This window comes from Pseudorca crassidens, chromosome 1 (genome assembly GCF_039906515.1).
Source record: "Pseudorca crassidens isolate mPseCra1 chromosome 1, mPseCra1.hap1, whole genome shotgun sequence".
Taxonomy (NCBI): Eukaryota; Metazoa; Chordata; class Mammalia; order Artiodactyla; family Delphinidae; genus Pseudorca; species Pseudorca crassidens.
In genome coordinates, this window is record NC_090296.1 from 120,092,962 (window position 1) to 120,114,720 (window position 21,759).

Sequence of the window (21,759 nt, forward strand, 5' to 3'; positions counted from 1 at the left end):
GGGAAGCCCCCCAAAGTATTTTAGATTTTATGAAATATGGTAAAAAATCCACATTTTAAAACATCATAGTGAAACTATAAAAATAAAGAGAAAACCATAAAAAGCAATGAAGATGCAAGAAAGATTACTTTTAAAAAGTGTGAAAGTGTGTGTATATGTAATGTATATAGAGGGAAAAATAGATATAAAAAGTGTATATTATACTTACATTCTTCTAGAGAACAGCTGACTTCTCAATAGCAAAAGTGGAAGTGATGGTAGGATGATACCTCAGTACGTGAAAGAAAATAAGTGCTAAGCTAGAATAGTGTAATCATGGAAAATGTATTTAGAAACAGTGCTACCTTTTAATTAATATAGATGGCTTTATGTTGTACCTACCCTTTATATTTTTTTAAGCCAATATTTAAAATTCTATCAGTGTTGATTAAAGTCTCAAATATTCATAATTGCTATTTAAGCAACTATTTGAATGTTAAGGGGAAAAATTGTGGAATGCAGCCTAATTTCTGCTAAAAAGTGTATAAATGAGTGTTAATTGCATGTATCAGGATAGTAATGAGCTAAGCATTCATCTTAAGCCTCAAGTTAATGAGCTAGATGTGTCAAGATAGAAAAAGAGCAACAAAATAAATTAAGAGAAAATAGAAGAAGAAATAACAGAGCAGACTTTAATAAAATGGAAAAGAAACATACAGTAAAGGGGACTAAGAAGCCAAAAGATGAGATTAGCCAAGAAAAGAAAATACAAATAATATCAGTAATGAAAAGGAATGTCACTTTGGATCCTGCAGATACTTAAAAAAACCCACAAAAACCCAGCCTCATAAGATATTGTGAATAACTGTGTTGAAATTTGAAATTTTACATGAAATGGATAAGTTCTTAGAAATTTGCAATTCATAAAAATTTACATAAGAAATAAAAAACCCATATGGGGCTATAACTATAAAGTGAAATTTTCTATAAAGTCCAAGTCCAGATGGATATACTAGAAATTTCTACCAACATTTAATGAGACAGTAGCTCTAACCTTATAACTTTATATTAGAAAACAGAAAAAGAGGATCTTTTACCTTCTTAAGTCTATCACAATCTTGATACAAAAACCCAAAGAAAAATTACAGGTTTTATCATGTAAATAGATGCAAACAAAAGGAAACAAAAACCCAAAGTATTTGCAAATTGAATTCAGCAATACATAAAAAAGATAATATTCCAGCATGGCCAGCTGAGATTTATCCCGGGAATGCTAGGTTGGTTTAACCTGAAACAATTAAATATGGTTGGTCAGTTAACAAATTAATGAGAATAATATTTCAGTAGATGCAGAGGAGCAGTTGCTAAAAATTAGTAATCATTCATGATTTTAAAAAGAAACCATTAGCAAACTGGGCATTAAAAGGAACTTTCTTAATCTAATAAATCTGTAAAAACATCTGTAGGAGATATCATAGTTCATGCTGAGATGTTGAAAATATTTCTTTTAGATGGAGTTCAAGACATGGGTGTCTGTTATCTTCACTTATGTTCAACATTCAATTCATACTGAAGGAGATCCTAGCCAGTAGTATACTGAAAATAATAATAATAAAGTATAATGGTTGTAAGGCAGATGCTAAATAGTTAATATTCACAGATGATATGAATTGTTTACATTGAAAATCCAAAGGAGTCTACAGATAAGTTGTTAAAATAAATGATTTTAGAAAGAAATGTAAAATTTTTATTTTTTTCTCTTAGCATTTACATGCATATCTTTGACCCAGTAATTCCACTCACAGATATATGTACCTAACAGAAAGAAATATGCATGTCTAAACTGAAAGTTGTATATAAGGATGTTCATAGCAGCGTTACCCATACCAGCTCCAAACTACAAACAACCCAAATGTCTATAGATAGATACACAATTGTGGTATATTTATATAACTGTTCAGCAATTAAATATAAATGAACTAGAGCTACGAGTGACTACATAGATGAATCTTAAAAACTGTTACATTGAGTGAAAGGAAAACAAATTTCACAGAATACTTATCCCCTATATGGTTCTATTTATATGAAATTCAAAAACAGGCAAAAATAAGTTATATTCTTTAAGGGTGCATATTTAGGTGGTAAAACTATAAAGAAAAATGGGGTAATGATTATCTCTGGGGGAAAAAGGAGCTTGTTACTGAGAAAGGGATGTTTGGAGGGTTTCTGAAGTACTAGCAGTTTTCTAGTTCTTGTCCTGGGTTGTATGATGCCCCCTGGATCTCCTTATTCCCTGAATTCTTATCACATTTACTGTTAAGTCATTCTGACTTCCTGAAGTTAGGTACTATTTTCTATACTTCCCTAAGCATTCTCCTCCTACCTCTTGCATACTTAGAATGACATACTGCAAATAGCTGTAGGTCTCTTTCTGTTAGTCAAAGCAATTAATGTTGCCGCTAACTAGCACAGTTCCCACATATAGTTTGGTTAATCTGCGAGGGAACCATGTAAAAATGATCTTAATTATATACTGTCTCATATTTTGATAGCTTATTCTTGGTTTTAGCCTAGCGAGATTTTTAAACATACTTTGGTTTATAGGCTCTTAACATTGACAACCTGTGGGCTTCCGTTAAATATATTGAAACACCATTATCAGAATAATAAAAGGGTATTTCTTTTTGTACTCAAAGAAATCATTTTTGTCTTTAATTGGAATCAGACCCATTATTGCATAAATCACAAGTAGTTTATTTCATTTTATTTACTGAGTTGTGCTGTTCATGTGTAACAGGAGGAAAAGACCATTGAGCTGAGCAGAGCAGAGGGTTTAGACTTCCCTTGCATGCACATATCTGGACAGAGGGCACAGAAACCACTGTCTTTGTTTTCTTTCAAGTAAAACATAGTTTTTTGTTTTTTTTTTTTTGCGGTACGCGGGCCTCTCACTGTTGTGGCCTCTCCCGTTGCGGAGCACAGGCTCCGGACGCGCAGGCTCAGCAGCCATGGCTCACGGGCCCAGCCGCTCTGCGGCATGTGGGATCCTCCTGGACCGGGGCATGAACCCGTGTCTCCTGCATTGGCAGGCGGACTCTCATCAACCACTGCACCACCAGGGAAGCCCAGAGTAGAACATAGTTTTAAAAAATAGTATTGGTTCTTGTCGTTTTGGGGGCCATGGTCTCTTTTGAGAAATTAATAAAAGCTTTGGATCCTCAGGGGAGGAGAATGAGCATGTGTAAATAAGTTAGAATGTTTTGGGTACTGTACAGTTGTTGAAGTGCCAGGGGTTTCAGGTTAGAAGAACTTGGTAAATTGGAATAATCATAATCAAGCCAAAGAACATGGACAACTACCAGTGAAGATGACACAAGCGTATTTAAGTGTGGCTGGAATACCCAGTGAAACGAGCATCTGTGTCTTCTGAGGCCTCTAGTGTAGAGTTCTCTCTTCTCTGTTATGAAGGGAATAGTTAGTTATTAGCTTCTTCTTACAATGTCCGGCGTAGTATCAGATCTGCCTTGAAAGTTCATATGAGAATGAAGTCTTATTCTTCCCAAAAGTCTTTTAATTAGCAAAATATTAATAATAAATAAAGCTGGATGGTGGGTATGTGGGAGTTCAAGTTATTTTTCTTTTGGCTTTGTGTATTTAAATTGTTCTGTAATAAATGGGAATGGGAACCTTTTTGGAAGATGGCATAGTTATTGTGTTTCTGTTATGATTTTGCTAATTCAAGCCTGGATGGAGTTATCTTAGATCTGTTTTGCTGTGGTTAGTTTTCTTAATACACTTGCCTTCATCAAGGCTTAGAACCAAAAGGATAAAGTATGGAAGAACACAGAAAGGTTCTTAAAAATTACACAATAAGGTTTTTGTACTGCAACTTGAAAGTAATATTATCAGTATTTAGTAACTTTTTTGTCAAGTGGTCTTTTGTTTAGTAGTAAGCAAGCTCAGGAGATTTTTTTTAGTGTCCTGCTGGGTTTTTGGTTTTGTTTTGTTTTAGGTTGCATTTTCCCCTATAGGGGAAAAAAATATATCAGAATCTCAAAAAGTATTTCTTTCTTAAAAATACATAATCAGTGCATTTACTTAGCTATAAACCATGTATAATAATATTAAAATATGAGCTAAATTTATCTTTTAGACTAGCATAAAAAAACCCAAAACTTTGAAAGCAAGTTTTTATAGACTTGTGTATGTCCTCATTAGATCTTTTTTCTTATGAGGACCAAAAGTCTTCCTTAGAAAAAAAGATTTTCTATCCCTAAATCCTTAGTTAACTAGTTCTCTGGGATTCTGAACTTTACTTAGTAGAGGTTCATGTATTTGCTAGTTAACCTTACATTCTAATTTTAGTCCTTTTGAAAGAATACCTTTAAAAACCACAAAGAATGTGGTAAATCTTTTAATATGTTTAACGTTTACCTTCTACTTCAGGAGCCCTTTTTAAATTTAAATTTTTATCTAAGTAACACGATTAAAGTTATTGAAAGGTTTTAAGTTTTATTTTAAGGTTTAAGGGGGTTGTAAATGAAAAATAGTGCTCAAATTATCAGTTCTAATCTCATTCCCCAAAAGAAAAAGAACTCTTCAGTAATTCTTAATGACTTGCATATACTACCATACAGTATTAGATCTACTGGCTTCTTTCTATGGAAGATGAGGAATAAGCTCTGAAAATAATGTTTATATGTAAAGACTGGAGAAAGCCTTATCTCCTGGTGTGTCTCCTCTCTTTTTCCGTTTTGCTGGTTTAAGACACGTTTTCATTCATTATTATTTTTGCTTTTTATAAATATGGCAGTTTTTATTCATCCTTAAGATATAAATAAATATCTTTTCCTTTGTGCCTTTGATATTTTTCCTTAAATATACCTTTTCTAAAAGTGGAAAGAATTACACCGTTTAGAAGCAGGTTAATGGGGCAAAGGATGGTTGAAATGGCAGTTCCTAGAAGAGATGTTGATGTCACAGATCTTTTTTAGTGCTTTGTCAGAACATACAGTATAGAATAATTGTAACTGTTTTGTTGCCTTTTGAAATTGAAGTCTGGTACCCATAAAATGCCACATGAGAACGTGAAACAAAAATTATTTGGTTATTTAGAAGTAAAAGTTCATTTACTTCTATACATGTTTATTTGTGGAGATATATATATATGGAATTATTTTTATAAATTTTCATATATATGTTTGTGTGTTTTAGCTCTCTCTCAGGCTTATAGTAGTAGATAAGTGATGTATAAAAATATATGGGAGCATTAAAGACCTATAAGGAGAATTGAACTCTGGTAACCCAAAAATAAGCAGTAGGAAAGCCCAGTATATAACTTTAAATTAGCTTAACAGTTTTGCTTTTCCGATTTTGTTGTGAAAATAAGTACAACATCAACAGTGATCTTTTTATGAAGTATGAAGCCCTAGTGGCTTTTAAAATAAACTCATAATGACAAAATTAAATATTGACATGGCAAACAGTGATGCTAGTCATTCAGAATTCAAGAAGAAACTTTAGCCAGTGATATACCCCACCTGCCATGTCTCTCCTCTCCATAACCAGACATAGTTTTTAAGCTGTAACTCCTCCTGCCTTGAAATTTAATTCTGGTTATGTGGTATATTTCTGTCTAATAGTCAAGGAAAATGAAAAATTAAGATCTAGATTTTCTGGAAGGTTGGCTGATTAAGTGCCAGTTTGCTTAACTATATTTATATAAACATAGTGAATGAACAGAAAGAACCTTAGAGAAGAGGATTTATAATCTCTACTGAAGAACCTCTCAAATCGCCCTTCTAACAATCTTTTTGGTGGTAGGTCTTGCAGGATCTTAGTTCCCCCATCAGGGATCGAACCCAGGGCCCTGGCAGTGAGAGCACAGAGTCCTAACCACTGGACCTCCAGGGAATTCCCAGCCATTCTAAAAATCTTTAATCTAAGCCATGTGAGAGATGGGGTGGGGATACTCTAATCATGCCCTTGCCCCACCAAGGAAAGGCTGGACTGAAGGAAAAACCACACTGCTATTCTGTTTTTCTTTTCATCAGTATGATTTTCTCAAAAGGATGGGCAAATTTTGCAGGAAAGGAGGGCAGCAGTGTCCTACCATAATCTTTGCAGCTGTTGACCAAAGTCAGTGAAGCAGAGAGAAATATGTGTGTTAACTCATTAAACAAGGTACCTGAACTTCAGTGCTTCACATTGAATTAGTCTCTCTTCATTTTGGTCTGTTTTTCACAGGCAAGGGTATATGTAAGAACCAGCAAACTGAAGGAACTTTCAAATATATAGTGACCAGGTATACAAACTGTGGGGAGTTAAGAATCCACGTGTATTCTTGAGCACAGTAGTAGTCCTTAAGAAAACTATCATAATTAGCAGGCTGAAAAAACCTTTGTTCTTTTAAGAAGATTAAAGTAAACATAGACTCTATGAGATAAGGGATCAAAGATAAATTGATGAAACAACAGAACAAGACGAAAAGGAAGCGGACAGAACTAAGAAAAAAGATAAAGGGACAAGCAGTAATCTTGCAGAAGATAAAACCACATTGGCAACAGCAAGAAATAGAGCAGATACTATGGAAAATGGAGATACGCAAGAGAAGAAAAGGACAAAGAAGGAATTAGTAGATGGTAGACAAGGAGGAAAATTAGCAAAGCCTGGGTACATATCAAGCAGGTCTTAATAACTAAAAGCTCTTGAAGTAATTACTACCTGAATGGCATTTCAAAAGAGAAAGTTAAATGCTAAGATAAACCGTACAGAACTAAACTTAAAGAATGAAGAAACCTTGTCTACCTGTCAGTTGGAAAATGATTTGAATTATAAAATGAGAATTATTTTGATCACAGACTTCAATAACAACGGGTACCAGAAGAAAATGGAGGCTGTCAGTATAGAGAATATTGGGGGTAGGGTGGGTAGGATTTTGGCCAAAGTGAGCATTTGAATACAATTAAACATTTTAATTATGTCTAAGTAATTAATTAGGGCTATCAAGCTTAGGAAACAAAAAGCAGTTTTTACTATTCTTGAAAGAAAAGCTATATAATGTCAAAACAGTGTAATAAGTGAAAAAATTATGTAAAATGATAATCAACTGGGAAAAGCTTCAGGAAGTTCCAAACAAAACTATAGGGTTAAGTGTAGGGTCATATAATACAAGGACAATCAATGTGTTATTGTAAGTTGGCGAAATAGGTTTAAGTACCCATTTTAAGTTATGTTTAGTAAAAATAAATTAGACTTCAGTATCTTTCAGAAAACCATAGCAGAGTCATTGGTGGACAAAGCAAGTAATAAATAAAAATAAAGAACAAATTTTAAAATGTTACATTTCTGTAAAATGGAACTTAAATGAAAAAAATTTCTAGGCCTGCCTGCTGTGATCAGCAATATGAGTGGATTCTTCAACTCCCCATTCTGTTTACCTGGGCTGTATTTGAAAGCTGTTTGCCTTCTATAATGGACCAAAAACTATAAACTCTAATATATTGCTATCTTTAAGAAATATTCCTAAATAAAGGAATTCAGATTTATTATCAGGTAACATTAAGAAGTCACTCTTTTCTTTAAAAAGAAATTGAACGCTTATAGTAAGATTCCTCTAGGTACTAGGACTACCTCAGTAATAAAATAGTCCTCATGGGGTTTACATTCTAGCAGGAAAAACATAAAATGGCGATTACAGAGTTAGTAATGTGATATGTTGCACTGGAGTACAAAGTACTGTGAGGATGTAATACAAGGGAACCTTACCTAATTGGAGGGGGAGGAGCTGTCGAAGAAGATTTGTTTGAGGAAGTGCAGTTTAAGCTGAGACCTAAGTAAATGGTTAGACATTTGGCTTAAAATAAAATGGAATCCCTGCTTTCCCCCTTACTACACAAAAATAATTTCCATGTGGATCAACAGTTTTAATGGAAACAGTTTAAAGGAATGACCTAAATCATGAATGAATTTTTTTAGTCTTTGGGTATAGAGATCTTTTTAAAAACTTCATATGAAATCCATAAATCACAACAGTGTCGCATCGTAAATTTGCCTACATAAAAATTAAAAGTGGCAATTAAACACCATTAAGCAGGATTCAGAGGCAAGTTAGAAGCTGTGGGAAGAAAGCAATCCATAAAACAAAGGGTTACTCTTCCTGTTTACATACTGAACTCATAAAATAATAGCAAAATCTTCACAGAAAAATTAGTGAAGTTCAGCTTCACTAATAAAGAAATGCAAGTTAGGTCTAATTATTTTCCCCCCATCAAATGGGACAAGATTTTAATCTAGGATTGTTATATGTGGAACATCTCTAAATGTCTTTCAGTATAAGGTTGGTTAAGTAAATTATAGTATATACCTGCTGGGAAATATTATGCAACAATGAAAAATATTGTAGACCCACCCATGCTCATGACAAAGATGTTACATATTGTTCAGTGAAGAAAGCAGGTAATAAGCCTGGAATATGAGATTACATGAAATATGCACATGTCTGTTTGTCTGTATTTGCATAGAATGCTGTCTAGTCTGTTCACCAAAGTATAAGGAGTTGCTAATTTTGTGTAGTTAAGTTTTAGATGCCGAGAGTTTGTCTTTTTTTGTGAGCATGAATATATTTTTTATAAAAGCAAGGGGCTTAGCTGGTTTACCTATTCATACTAAGTGTTAGCTTCATACATTTTCTGTTTTTCAGATAAAACTTACATCTTAGGTTTTTTTCAGAGATAACCTTTGTAGGAGAGCATTTGATTTATCTGCTCTTTATATTTTGATCAGGGACAACTTCATATGAGTTCCCCTTTTATAATATGTTGACATTTTGATTGATAGCTTGACCAGTTCATTGACACATAACTGTAGTCAAAGTATTTATAAAAAGATATTTATCAGTCTTAGGAGAGTGATGTGGTTTGTTCTCATGAGTGATTTTCCAGAGATGTAGCAAATGCTTTGAACAAAGCCTGAACAAGACTTCCACTAAAAATATTGAGAATCTCTTGAGTATCGATTATTTTTAACTTGAGAACCTCCTGTTTATATATAAAGAACATTGTAGTTATTTAAACCTAGACTTAACAAGCTAATAAGTAAATTGATCAAATTCCATGTTAATATTTTTGCTGGTTATATTGATTTACAAATTGAAAGTTTTTCTATCTATTGCTTTTCCATTTAGAATATTAAGGTATTTCAGGAGGCCAAAGATCATGTCTTAACTGGATTAATGGTAGATATTGTGCTATTTACCACTGTCTTCTGTCAAGAAATTTACAGTTCAGTTGAAACTCTGTAGCTAGTACTTGCCATACCATGCTGTTGACATATTAGATGGTGAACTACTTCTATATATTTAGATACATATTTTATGAAAAAGCTAATGTATAGATTATTTGATACAAAAACTTTTAAAGATACATTTTTTGTTTCCTCCTTCTTCCCTTTTCCTATTAAAAACTATTTTAAAAGAATATTTAGAAAGCAAGTCTTTTGTAGAATGAGACACATGTAATAGTTTCATTTTTTAAATGATTTGTGGGATAAGGTATGCTTTATAGGTGGTTTACTTGCTAATATATTTAAACTGGTATAACTAAAATTATTAATAAAATGAATTCATTGGTATAAAATATAGCCTAGCCTTCTGAAATACCATTACTCTTCATAAGGTCCCACTTAAGAGATAGTACAACTTTCATCCTTAGGTTTTAATTGTCGTGTTGTTAATATTACTAATAGCTTAACCTCTCATGATAGAAACAAACTAAACAGTGTCAAAATAGCAACAAAAGTTCAATCTGCTTTCATACACATATGCTTCTGTATGCTACAGTTTGTAGCCATACAGCTTATTTTTTCTGAGCAAGAAAGGTTATGGTCTTGGTTTAATTTACTTCATTGACTTTCCCTATAGAAAATCAGGTTTTTGGAGAGCTCTAACAGTGTGCTATTGCTGGGCTCTCATCCTTTCTGTTTAAATAATGCAGGTACTTTGATGGAAACCTGGAGAAGCTCTTTGCTGAGTGTCATGTAATTAATCCAAGTAAAAAGTCTCGAACACGCCAGATGAATACAAGGTCATCAGCACAGGATATGCCTTGTCAGATCTGCTACTTGAACTACCCTAACTCGGTGAGTATCTGGTAGTTTAAGGCTAGCACTGACTCTGTATTTCAGAGGGTAAATCAACTTTTCATTATTTAAATAAAGGAAGATCTGGGAGTCTGGGATTGTAGCAAAGCAGTAACCTATCAATATATTAAGGATAAAGAAAGGAAAAGAAAGAGTAAGAGCTTGTTCTCTCTCAGTCCTCCCCCATTTGCGGTGTGTGTGTGTGTGTGTGTGTGTGTGTGTGTGTGTGTGTGTGTGTGTGTGTCTGCGTTGGGTCTTCGTTGCTGCTGCTTGTGGGCCTTCTCTAGTTGCAGTGAGCGGGGGCTACTCTTCGTTGCAGTGCACGGGCTTCTCATTGTGGTGGCTTCTCTTGTTGCGGAGCACGGGCTCTAGGCACTTGGGCTCAGTAGTTGTGGCGCACGGGCTTAGTTGCTCCGCGGCATGTGGGATCTTCCCGAACCAGAACTCGAACCCATGTCCCCTGCATTGACAGAATTCTTAACCACTGCGCCACCAGGGGAGGCCCCCATTTACTTTTTAAAGCAGCAACTTGTCCAAGTTGTCATTACACACTTAAATCTTTTCCATTTTATATTACCACAGTGAGAGAATTGTGTAATAGGTAGGCAGCAAACAGAATTATTTTCCATCCAAATTAAAATAGATTTAAAACTAAGTTTTTAGAATAAATATCCAAAACACTTATAAAAATGTCTTTAATGCTATTTCACTAGGGAGCTTTTAGGATTTTCATACAGATCCATTCTAATGGAGATTCTTTAGTACAAGTATTGCTCTTAAAAACCTATTGAATTTAGATGATTAACTTTGGGGTATCTAGTGAAGAAATTTTAGGCTTAAATAAACATAGTCTTCCTATGAAGGCACGTTATTAGTAACCATAGGAAAATTACATTTGTGGCCAAAAAAAGGGGTTTAGTTACTTGGAATTCACCTCTTAAGATGTTTCAGGATATCTAAGAATAATTTAATTATACAACAATTATAACTACCTTGTTCATATTCTCTAATAGTTAAGCAGCTTTTTCTAGTAATTAGTGTATACCAGGTCGTTGTCACCTATGTTATATATTTTTACATATTGAAGGTTTTTCATTGTTAATCTTAGAGTTTAACATGTGTAGCTCTAAAGGTTCCCATTTGAAGGAAATTAATTTGTTTACACATACAAGTGCTTAGAAAAGAAGTTTTAAAAGAAAGTTAATTATATTCTCTTAGAGAAATGGAAAATCAGAGTTAAAATAATTTAGTAGGTAAAATGCTTAATTGAATTTCCAAATTCTCAAGTTTTGATCACAGCTCTGACACTAGCTTTTTGGCTTTGGGTAGTAAATCATCTAATCTTGCTGGGCCTCAGTGTTTTTAATCTTTCAAATAAATTTAATAAGATATTCTTTCAAATCTCTATCAGCCTGAAACTACTATTTATTCATTTCCCTCTCCTTAAATCACAATCCTAACTTAAGTATTTAAAAAGAACAATCAGCACTCCTATTAAAAATACATTAATTTCATGTTTTGACCATTTTATCATCTTTCTTTAATAGTTGACATTTGTGTAGTGTCTACAGTTTATAAACGTTTCTGTGAGGTAATACTGAGACCCAAATAATTTGTCCCAGCTTATACAAGGTTTCCTTACTCCTTGGCATTTCCCTTGGCACTCTATTATAGCAGCTCCTCCTTAGTTTAAATCTTAAATGTAATTCGAGTACTGAAGCTAGCTGCTTGCAAATAACCCCTGTAACTTCCTCAGTGCCCTTGGTATTGGCAGTCTGAACAAATTAGAATTGAAAATCATGAGTAGATATTCGCAGTGTAAATTGTGCTTGCACTTGAACTGATAATGGAGAAACCACTATTTATTCATTCAATCATTCAACACACCAGGCACAATTCTAAGCGTTAGAAACAACGGAGAATAAAGGCATAATGCCTGCCTTAGATAATTTACAGGTTAGCTGGGCAGATAAGTAAAATGACATAGAAAAAATGGTAAGTGCTTTGATAGGGCATGATACTGTGGGAACATGTTGAAGAGACACCTAACCCAGTTTTGGATCAGGGAGAACTTCCCACAGACACTGACATTTGAACTAACCTCTGAAGGTGTGGTAGTTAGGTAAACTAGGAAATACAGAAGCCAAAGGAAGAGAATGCAGTTCCAAGAATGGTAAACAGTGCTAGCTTCAGAGAAAAGAATTGAAAGGTGAGTTTGGAATTAACAACAAGAAGTTGACTGATGATCCTGGACAGTTATCAGTATTTTAAGTATTGTGGTAAGATGGGAAACCAAACTGCATGGGCCGAAGAATTATTGACTTGAAAGTAGTAAAGGAAGGGGAAGCAATAAATATAAACAGATTACTTTTTTAAAGGAAGTTTGGCTATGTAAATGACAGGAAAAGCAAACAGCAGCATGGGTTGGAAAGTAAGTTAAAGTGTTAAGGAAACAGTGTTAGGAAAAAGTAATCATGGTGAAACTAGGACTTCTTTTCTCACAGTTTTTAGGCTAATGAAGAAGGATAATTTTAACCTCTTCAGTTTTGCAAGTAAATGTCACCGGAGATTCTTCATTCATGCTTTATTAATTGGATGGATGATTTCTTTACTTACATTACTTGAATAACTCCCATGTTTCAGTTTCCACTACTCTCTTCAAACACTGATACTAGCCTTTTATTATTGTGTATCTTTGATACCTTTCCCCTAGAAAGCAACTTTGCTTTATTACAGTACCACATGAAAACAGATTTTAAGTAAATGCTTCTGACAGCTTAGTTTATAATACTTTGGAGTTAACTATTTTGGGTGGTCTCTTCTTTAAAAACAATTTCCTGAGATTTTGGAACACTCTTTAAGTTCAGAGATTCCTCCCCCATCCCTCTGCCCCCTTGTGTTGTGGCCAGTTCAGGGGGTTCCTGGTCCTGGCAACAGTTACTCACTTTATAATAATGTTCTTTTGAATCAAAGCGTAAGATTTAGCTCTACTAGGAAATATAGCTTGGGCTACCTTATTATTTTTATGAGATAAATAATTTGTATTTTCTAAGAATAAGGTATGTTAAATAGATAAAAGCAAAGTTGAAGATTGTGATGATTGTCCACCCTCGGCTTCCTCATTCCTGGGGCACTTCTGAATCTTTGTGCTCTGTCTTCCTTTTTAACTCATTCCATTTTACAGATGAGGGAACTGTTGCCCTGATTATTTGCTCAGTTTTTATGAACAAAATGACTTTAAGTTTAGAGATTATATGGGCAACTTCTGATAGAAGAAAGATAATTCTTAATGTTCTTTTCTTCGACATTAGTTGCTATCTGTAAATGGTGGAGATAAATGAAACTTTTAAGAGTATGTATTTTTTCAGTTCTTTTTCTTCAGCACCATTAATTTCTGTTGTAGATAAATACTTTATATATTTTTAGTGTATTTGTGGTCAGATATATTTATGGTATAAACAGGGGTAAGTTTAACGAATAGATAATCTGATCCCCTGAATCAGGGAAAGACCCAGGGAGCCAAGTAGGTAAACACAAGGTAGTAAGGGAACAAATATATCAGAGGAGGAGGAAGGAAAGGGAACTAAGACAGGATGATACCCTGATATATCCATGATGATAAAACTCTTTTTTTAAAAAAGTTAATTTATTTTATTTTTGGCTGTGTTGGGTCTTCGTTGCTGCACACGGGCTTTCTCTAGTTGTAGCGAGCAGGGGCTACTGTGCGGGCTTCTCATTGTGGTGGCTTTTCTTGTTTCAGAGTACAGGCTCTAAGTGTGTGAGCTTCAGTAGTTGTGGCTCACGGGCTCAATAGTTGTGGCGCGCAGGCTCTAGAGCGCAGGCTCAGTAGTTGTGGCGCACGGGCTTAGTTGCTCCGGGGCATGTGGGATCTTCCCGGACCAGGGTTCGAACCCATGTCCCCTGCATTGGCAGGCGGATTCTTAACCACTGTGCCACCAGGGAAGCCTGATGACAAAACTCTTGAGCACAATGAATATGTCTTTATACTACAGGTTAGTTTTTGCTTTATCTTTGGGCATGCGTGTGTGATTTATTTTTGTAATTTATCTTATTTAGTCTTGTTATCTATTTAATTAGAAAACTTATTGGGGGACTTCCTGGTGGTCTAGTGGTTAAGACTTTGCCTTCCAATGCAGGGGGTGCGGGTTTGAGCCCTGGTCAGGGAGCTAAGATCCCACATGCCTCCCAGCAAAAAAAAGCCAAAACATAAAACAGAAGCAATATTGTAACAAATTCAGTAAAGACTTTAAAAAATGGTCCACATCAAAAAAAACAAAGAAAAGTTATGGGAAAGGGAGGGGAAAAAAAGCTTTCTTTTTGTCTTTTTATCTTATCTTATAATGAGCCCTGGTGTAGAAGTCCCAGAAGTAAAGGTGTTACTTAAAGTGATCACTTACTAACCATTGTGACCTTTAATCTCTCAGTCTTTGAAAAACGAATAAAGCACATGAGGATGTGTATGTGTTCTTTTTTTTAAGGCCATTTTCTTTTTATTTATTTATTTTCGGTTGCGTTGGGTCTTCGTTGCTGCACACGGGCTTTTCTCTGGTTGTGGCGAGTGGGGGCTACTCTTTGTTGCGGTGCGCAGCTTCTCATTTTGGTGGCTTCTCCTGTTGTGGAGCACAGGCTCTAGGTGCATGGGCTTCAGTAGTTGTGGCTCACAGGCTCTAGAGTGCAGGCTCAGTGGTTATGGTGCACGGGCTTAGTTGCTCCGCGGCATGTGGGGTCTTCCACTACCAGGGCTTGAACCCATGTCCTGCTTTGGCAGGTGGATTCTTAACCACTGCGCTACCAGGGAAGCCCTGTGTGTGTGTTTTTAAGTCACCAGTAAAACATTTTAGAATTGCTGATACATGACTCTACTGTATTTGTCATTTACAGAATGCCCCTTCTCATTATAGTTTCAAAAATCACTCTCCTTTAGTAATCTGGCAACAGGTTAGTGCCAGATCTCCTTCACTACTGGGGAGTAATGAGAATAGATTCTTTTTATTGATTTCCCGGATCTTTTTTTTTTTGCGGTACGTGGGCCTCTCACTGTTGTGGCCTCTCCCGTTGCGGAGCACAGGCTCCAGACGCACAGGCTCAGCGGCCATGGCTCACAGGCCTAGCCGCTCCGCGGCGTGTGGGATCTTCCCAGACCGGGGCACAAACCTGTGTCCCCTGCATCGGCAGGCGGACTCTCAACCACTGCGCCACCAGGGAAGCCCCCAGATCTTTTTTTTTAATGGATGAGAATATTGATTTCCCAAATATTTATCTTCACTCATTTTGTGAATGAGTTAGAATCATTGTCAATCTCTGAATAGCACCATATTTTTAAAAATTAATTTATTATTTTTTTGGCTCCGTTGGGTCTTCGTTGCATGCAGGCTTTCTCTAGTTGCAGTGAGTGGGGGCTGTGCTTCATTGTGGTGTGTGGGCTTCTCATTGCAGTGGCTTCCCTTTTTGTGCGGCGTGGGCTCTAGGCATGCGGGCTTCAGTAGTTGCAGCATGTGGGCTCAGTAGTTGTGGCACATGGGCTTAGTTGCTCCGTGGCATGTGGGATCTTCCTGGACCAGGGATCGAACCCATGTCCCTTGCATTGACAGGTGGATTCTTAACCACTGTGCTACCAGGGAAGTCCCCATATATTTTTTTTTAAGATTTATTTATTGTTTATTTTAAATTTATTTTTAGCTGTGTTGGGTCTTAGTTGCGGCATGCGGGATCTTTTGTTGCAGAGCGTGGGCTTCTCTCTAGTTTTGGTGTGCAGGTTTTCTCTTCTCTAGTTGTGGTGTGCAGGCTCCAGGGTGTGTGGACTATGTAGTTGTGGCACGCGGGTTCCAGAGCACATGGGCTCTGTAGTTTGCGGTACGCAGGCTCTCTAGTTGAGGCTCGCAAGCTCAGTAGTTGTGGCACGTGTGCTTAGTTCCCCGACGAGGGATTGAACCCGCGTCCCCTGCATTGTAAGGCGAATTCTTTACCACTGGACCACCGGGGAAGTCCCTGAATAGAACCATATATTTTTATTTTTATTTATTTATTTTTTTTGCAGTACGCGGGCCTCTCACTGCTGTGGCCTCTCCCGTTGCGGAGCACAGGCTCCGGACATGCAGGCTCAGTGGCCATGGCTCACGGGCCCAGCCGTTCCACGGCATGTGGGATCTTCTTGGACCGGGGCACAAACCCGTGTCCCCTGCATCGGCAGGCAGACTCTCAACCACTGCGCCACCAGGGAAGCCCTAGAACCATATTTTAACCTTGATATTTTATGTGATGTGTTCTGTAAAGCCAGTCTCAGGGCTCTGAAACATTTTCTTCCCTGGCTACTTTCCAGGTATTTTTTATATAGTTGATATGCTGTAATATTGTATCCTGACTATTTTCATCTATATCATAAGCAACATCAGAAATTTTGTAAGCATATTTCAAATAACAGCTAATTAGAAAATGTTATAGAATTTAAAATGCCACTATAAGAGCCACAGAATGAATAAAAGAGCTGGGAATAAACTTGGCAAGAAATATGGAAGATCTGTATGAAGAAAAGGGGAGATAAATGAATGCCATTTGTATTTGGAAAGAGGAATAATAATGAAATAAAGAAAAAGAATAGATTGATGGTGGTAGGGAGGGAACTAGTCCTACCAAATTCAGGAATAGGCAGTGCAGTGATTTCCCTGGTGGCACAGTTGATAGGGCTTTGCACTCCCAGTGCAGGGGGCCTGGGTTCGATCCCTGGTCAGGGAACTAGATTCCATATGCATGTCCCAGCTAAGAGTTTGCATGCCACAGCTAAGGAGCTTGCGAGCCGCAACTAGGACCCGGGGCAACCGAAAAAAAAGGAATAGGCAGTGCGGTGGAACAGGAGAGTCAAGTATACATGAGGAGAATTTAGTATACAATAGAGGAGGCATTTCAGATAAGGTGGATTATTTAATGAATGGTTGATGGAACAACTTGGTAGCCATCTGGAAACTTCGATTCTTACGTAACTGCTTATATCTAAATTAATTTAGAAGCCATAGATTCTAAAACTAATACGTTTTGCCTCATATGGATACAGAGCTTCTGCATAGCAGCAAAATGTAAACATTGAAACCGGGAGAAAATATTTTCCACACTTATAAACAGCCAATTTTCTACATAAGTAAAATACCCCAGTAAATGATTTAGAAAAAAAGCTCAGAGGAAAAATGGGCAAAATAGGAGAAGAAATTTCACAGAAAAAGAAATATATAGCCTTAAATCTTCTTTCATATGTTTAAACTTCACTCATAAAAAGAAATTAAAATGAAAACTAATGGTAGTTACTTCATTTTCACCTGTTAGATTGGCAGAGATCAAGGAGTTGGATAATACACTGTTTTGACATGGGTCACCAAAGTTTTGACCTGGGTCAGCAAGGGTCACCAAGGTCATATTCCCACCAAGGTTCTCTTCTAGAGTATAAATTGCAACAGCCCCTATGAACAAAGCTTTGTAATAATCAAATTCTAAATTTATACTGTTACTATTTCACTTGTACAAGTTTTTTCTGATACACATTCACAATCACAAAGGTAATAATAATGAAGAAAACCAAGATGCAGAAGAAAGTTTGTGGTACTTTTACTGTGTGTGTACCTGTGTACATTAGAACATCTCTGGAAGAATATAATATGTAAGATATTGGAAATAGTGATTACTTCTGGGTAGAGAGGTAGAGGACAAGGTAGAGAAGGATGGGGATGAGGGAGACTTATTTTTCCAACATAAACTCATATTGTTAAATAATTGTCTTTAACATCAGCCTGTATTACTTATTTAAAAATAATTTGGTAGGACTTCCCTGGTGGCGCAGTGGTTGAGAGTCTGCCTGCCGATGCAGGGGATGCGGGTTCGTGTCCTGGTCTGGGAGGATCCCACATGCCGCGGAGCGGCTGGGCCCGTGAGCCATGGCCGCTGAGCCTGTGCGTCTGGAGCCTATGCTCCGCAATGGGAGAGGCCACAACAGTAAGAAGCCCGTGTACCGCAAAAAAAAAAAAAAAAAAAAAAAAAAATTGGTAGTAAATATTGTAAAATATTCTTAACTAAAATATGATAACCATTGGACTTCTCTGGTGGTGCAGTGGTTAAGAATACGCCTGCCAATGCAGGGGACACAGGTTTAAGCCCTGGTCCGGGAAGATCCCACATGCTGCGGAGCAACTAAGCGTGTACCACAGGTACTGAGCCTGCGCTCTAGAGCCCATGAGCCACAACTACTGAGCCTGTGTTCTTTAACTACTGAAGCCTGTGCTCTGCAACAAGAGAAGGCACCACAAGGAGAAGCCCGCATACTGCAGTGAAGAGTAGCCCCTGCTCACTGCAACTAGAGAAAGCCCGCGCACAGCAGCGAAGACCCAACGCAGCCAAAAAAAAAAAGAAAGAAAATCTAAAAAAAAGAAAAAAAAAGAATTAAAAAAATTAAAAAAAAATAAAGTATGATAACCATTATTTGTCTTTTGAAAATACAGTCCTCTAGACTCTCTTAATATTATTTAAAGTACCTGCTTTTAATATCCCATTATAGAAGATAGTAGTATCCTTCATTTAACCAGCCGTCAAACAGATAGTATTTCAAATCATATAAGTAGTATAAGATTAGACCAAAATGTTACTATTATTCAAATGTTACTATTATTCTGAGTAAATATTTTGGTTTCCATAGCATTTTATTTTCTAGGTTGGCCATGTTCCATGCAGCTCCATTAAGTGCTGTATTTGTGTCACATTTGAAAAAATAACAGCTTTGGGAGCTCTCTGGCGGTCCAGTGGTTAGGACTTGGTGCTTTCACTGCCGTGGGCCAGGTTCAGTCCCTGGTTGGGGAACTAAGAATCCCACAAGCCACGTGGCATGGCCAAAAAATAAAAATAAAAAATAAAATAACAGCTTTATTAAGATGAATTCACATACCTTACAACTTGCCTATTTAAAGTGGTCTTCAGTCACAGAGTTGTTCAGCCATTACCACAATTAATTTTGGAACATTTTAGTAACCCCCCAAAGACCTGTTCCTTTTACAGTCACTTCTCATTCCTTCCTAAGCTTCCCAGCCCTGAGCAACCACAAATCTACTTTCTTTCTCTATGAATTTACATGTTATGGACATTTCATATAAGTGGAATCAAACAGTATGTGCTCTTTTGTGATTGGCTTATTTCACTTAGCATGTTTTCAAGGTTCGTCCACATTATAGTATGTATCAATACTTTGCTCCCTTTTATGGCTGAATTATATTCTGTTATTATTGATATTTCACATTTTGTCAGTTGATGGACATTAGAGTTGTTTCCACTTTTGGGTTATTGTTGATAATGCTGCTGTGAACATTTGTGTACAAGTTTTTATGTGGGATGTATGTTTTCATTTCTGTTGGGTATATACCTAGGAGTGGAGTTGCTGGATCATATGGTATATTTAATTTTTAATTTTTTTTTGCGGTACGCGGGCCTCACTGTTGTGGCCTCTCCTGTTGCGGAGCACAGGCTCCGGACGCGCAGGCTCAGCGGCCATGGCTCACGGGCCTAGCTGCTCCGTGGCATGTGGGATCTTCCCGGACCGGGGCACGAACCCGTGTCCCCTTCATCGGCAGGCGGACTCTCAACCACTGCGCCACCAGGGAAGCCCTCTGTTTAATTTTTTGAGAAAATGCCAGTGTTTTCCAAAGTTCCTGTAGCGTTTTACATTCCCAGCAGCAGTGTATGAAAGTTCTGATTTCTCTACATGCTTGTCAATGCTTTTATTATGTCTTTTTGATTATAGCTGTCCTAGTGGGTGTGAAGTGATGTCTCACTGTGGCTTTGATTTACATTTCCCTGATGACTAAGGATATTGAGCATCTTTTCATATGCTTATTGGTACAAACTTGTTTTGTGCCTTTCCTAAAAATTATAAATATCTACTGCAGATGCATTTCTCATTAATTAGGTGTTTTGTGTTCAATGAATTTGCATGTATAGATTTCACCACCTAGAAGTTCATTTTAGGAACCCATCTAGTCATGTCAAATTGGACATTTTGGCCACTGCGAGAAATGTGACCTAGTAGAGCCTTACTGAGTCACTATATATAGTGATTCTCCTGATAATGTATTTTCAAAGTCCATGTATTATTTTTGTTGCAGTATTTCACTGGCCTTGAATGTGGACATAAGTTTTGTATGCAGTGCTGGAGCGAATATTTAACTACCAAAATAATGGAAGAAGGCATGGGACAGGTAAAAATGCTAATTTGTTTCTGAGTTTTTCTTGAATTTCTTATAGTGTTTAGACCCTTACACAAATATAAACAGGTGAAGCATTCTGGGTTGTGAATTGCATGTGGACTTTTTTTCTAGATTAAAACAACTAAAAGATAATTGAGACTTTTTTCTATTTACAATGAGGCATTCCAGTTAAAGATCCGGTCCAGGTAGTATTTTCTCAGCAGGCATTAACATTTGTATTTATCAGGCTAAACTTGTTGAGAATTTTTGTCATATCTCTTGCTTTTGCCAGTCAAATTTTATATTGAAAAACCAGTTGTTTGGGTTAGCAGTTTTACTTACTTTATGGTGATGCACATACACACACACGTTTTCTTTAATAGAAAGGGAGTGATTAAGGTCCTGTAAATGTTAAGGTATCCTCAGAACCTAGCAAAGTTCCTGGCAATGGTAAACATTCAGTAAATATTTGTTGAATGAAGACATAGTTTAAATTTTGATCTTTTTCAGACTATTTCGTGTCCTGCTCATGGTTGTGATATCTTAGTGGATGACAACACAGTTATGTAAGTACTTTTGATAGATTCTGCATGTTGAATATTGATTAGTTGGTTAAACCAAATTAATTTTCGCTCAACACCATAGAGGAGGTAAAATTTTTAGTGTCTGAAGAGACTTTCTAATCTATATTCCTTTGTAGTACACAAGCCTGTTTGTAACCTGGTTAAATGCCCAGGCAGTATTCTGGTAAAGTTGGCAGTACATGATAGCTAGATTTCAGTAAACCTTGTGGTTGGAGAATAGGATATGTCAGTGTGTCAGTTGATGTCTTCTGGGAAGCAGATGCCAAGACAAAGTTAAAAGGGAAGGCGATTTATTGTGGGATAGCATCTATGTAGGATAAAGAGGAGGAGGAGCACTAGACAGACCATGATACAGTTCTGACACTTGTTAAATGAGAGAAAGAAGGAAGGAGGATTCAATAGGAAGAGACTCAGACTATGTTGCAGCTGTGAGAGTCTCTGTTAACCCTGTGGGGAACTCCAGTGCATAGGTTTCCCACAGAGGAATACCTCAGTAAGCAGAAATGGCCAGGCCCTGGTACCATTGTCATGCTCAGTCTGTCACTGGGAGCTAACCAGGGGGAATGTGGCCTCAGCTGGAACACTGCTACAGATCCCAAAGACCCTGCAGCTGGAGGCTGTTGGCTATCTACTGGCCTTGTGAAATGTTCCCTTTTGAAGTAGAGAAAGAAACTTGAAGAAACAAGCATAGTTAGCTCCTATACATGGGGTAAAATCCCAGGTTGTTTAATTCCTGAGTCAGTGCTGTTTTCATGACCTCAGGCTACCTAATTGATTTCAGTCTAGGAAGATAAACATATGAGGGCCTAAATGATCCACAGTCAAAT

General features: G+C 36.8%; 1 protein-coding gene across 2 annotated transcripts in view; it reads left to right on the forward strand.

The window, feature by feature from the left end:
• The window catches only part of ARIH1 (ariadne RBR E3 ubiquitin protein ligase 1), a 120,936-nt gene that overhangs the window by 58,458 nt on the left and 40,719 nt on the right, over positions 1-21,759 (forward strand). For both annotated transcript variants that reach the window (XM_067752617.1, XM_067752609.1), the window contains 3 exons: positions 9,972-10,116; positions 20,268-20,360; positions 20,859-20,914. In XM_067752617.1, coding sequence (XP_067608718.1) covers positions 9,972-10,116; positions 20,268-20,360; positions 20,859-20,914 — 294 coding nt within the window. The remainder of the gene's footprint in view (positions 1-9,971; positions 10,117-20,267; positions 20,361-20,858; positions 20,915-21,759) is intronic.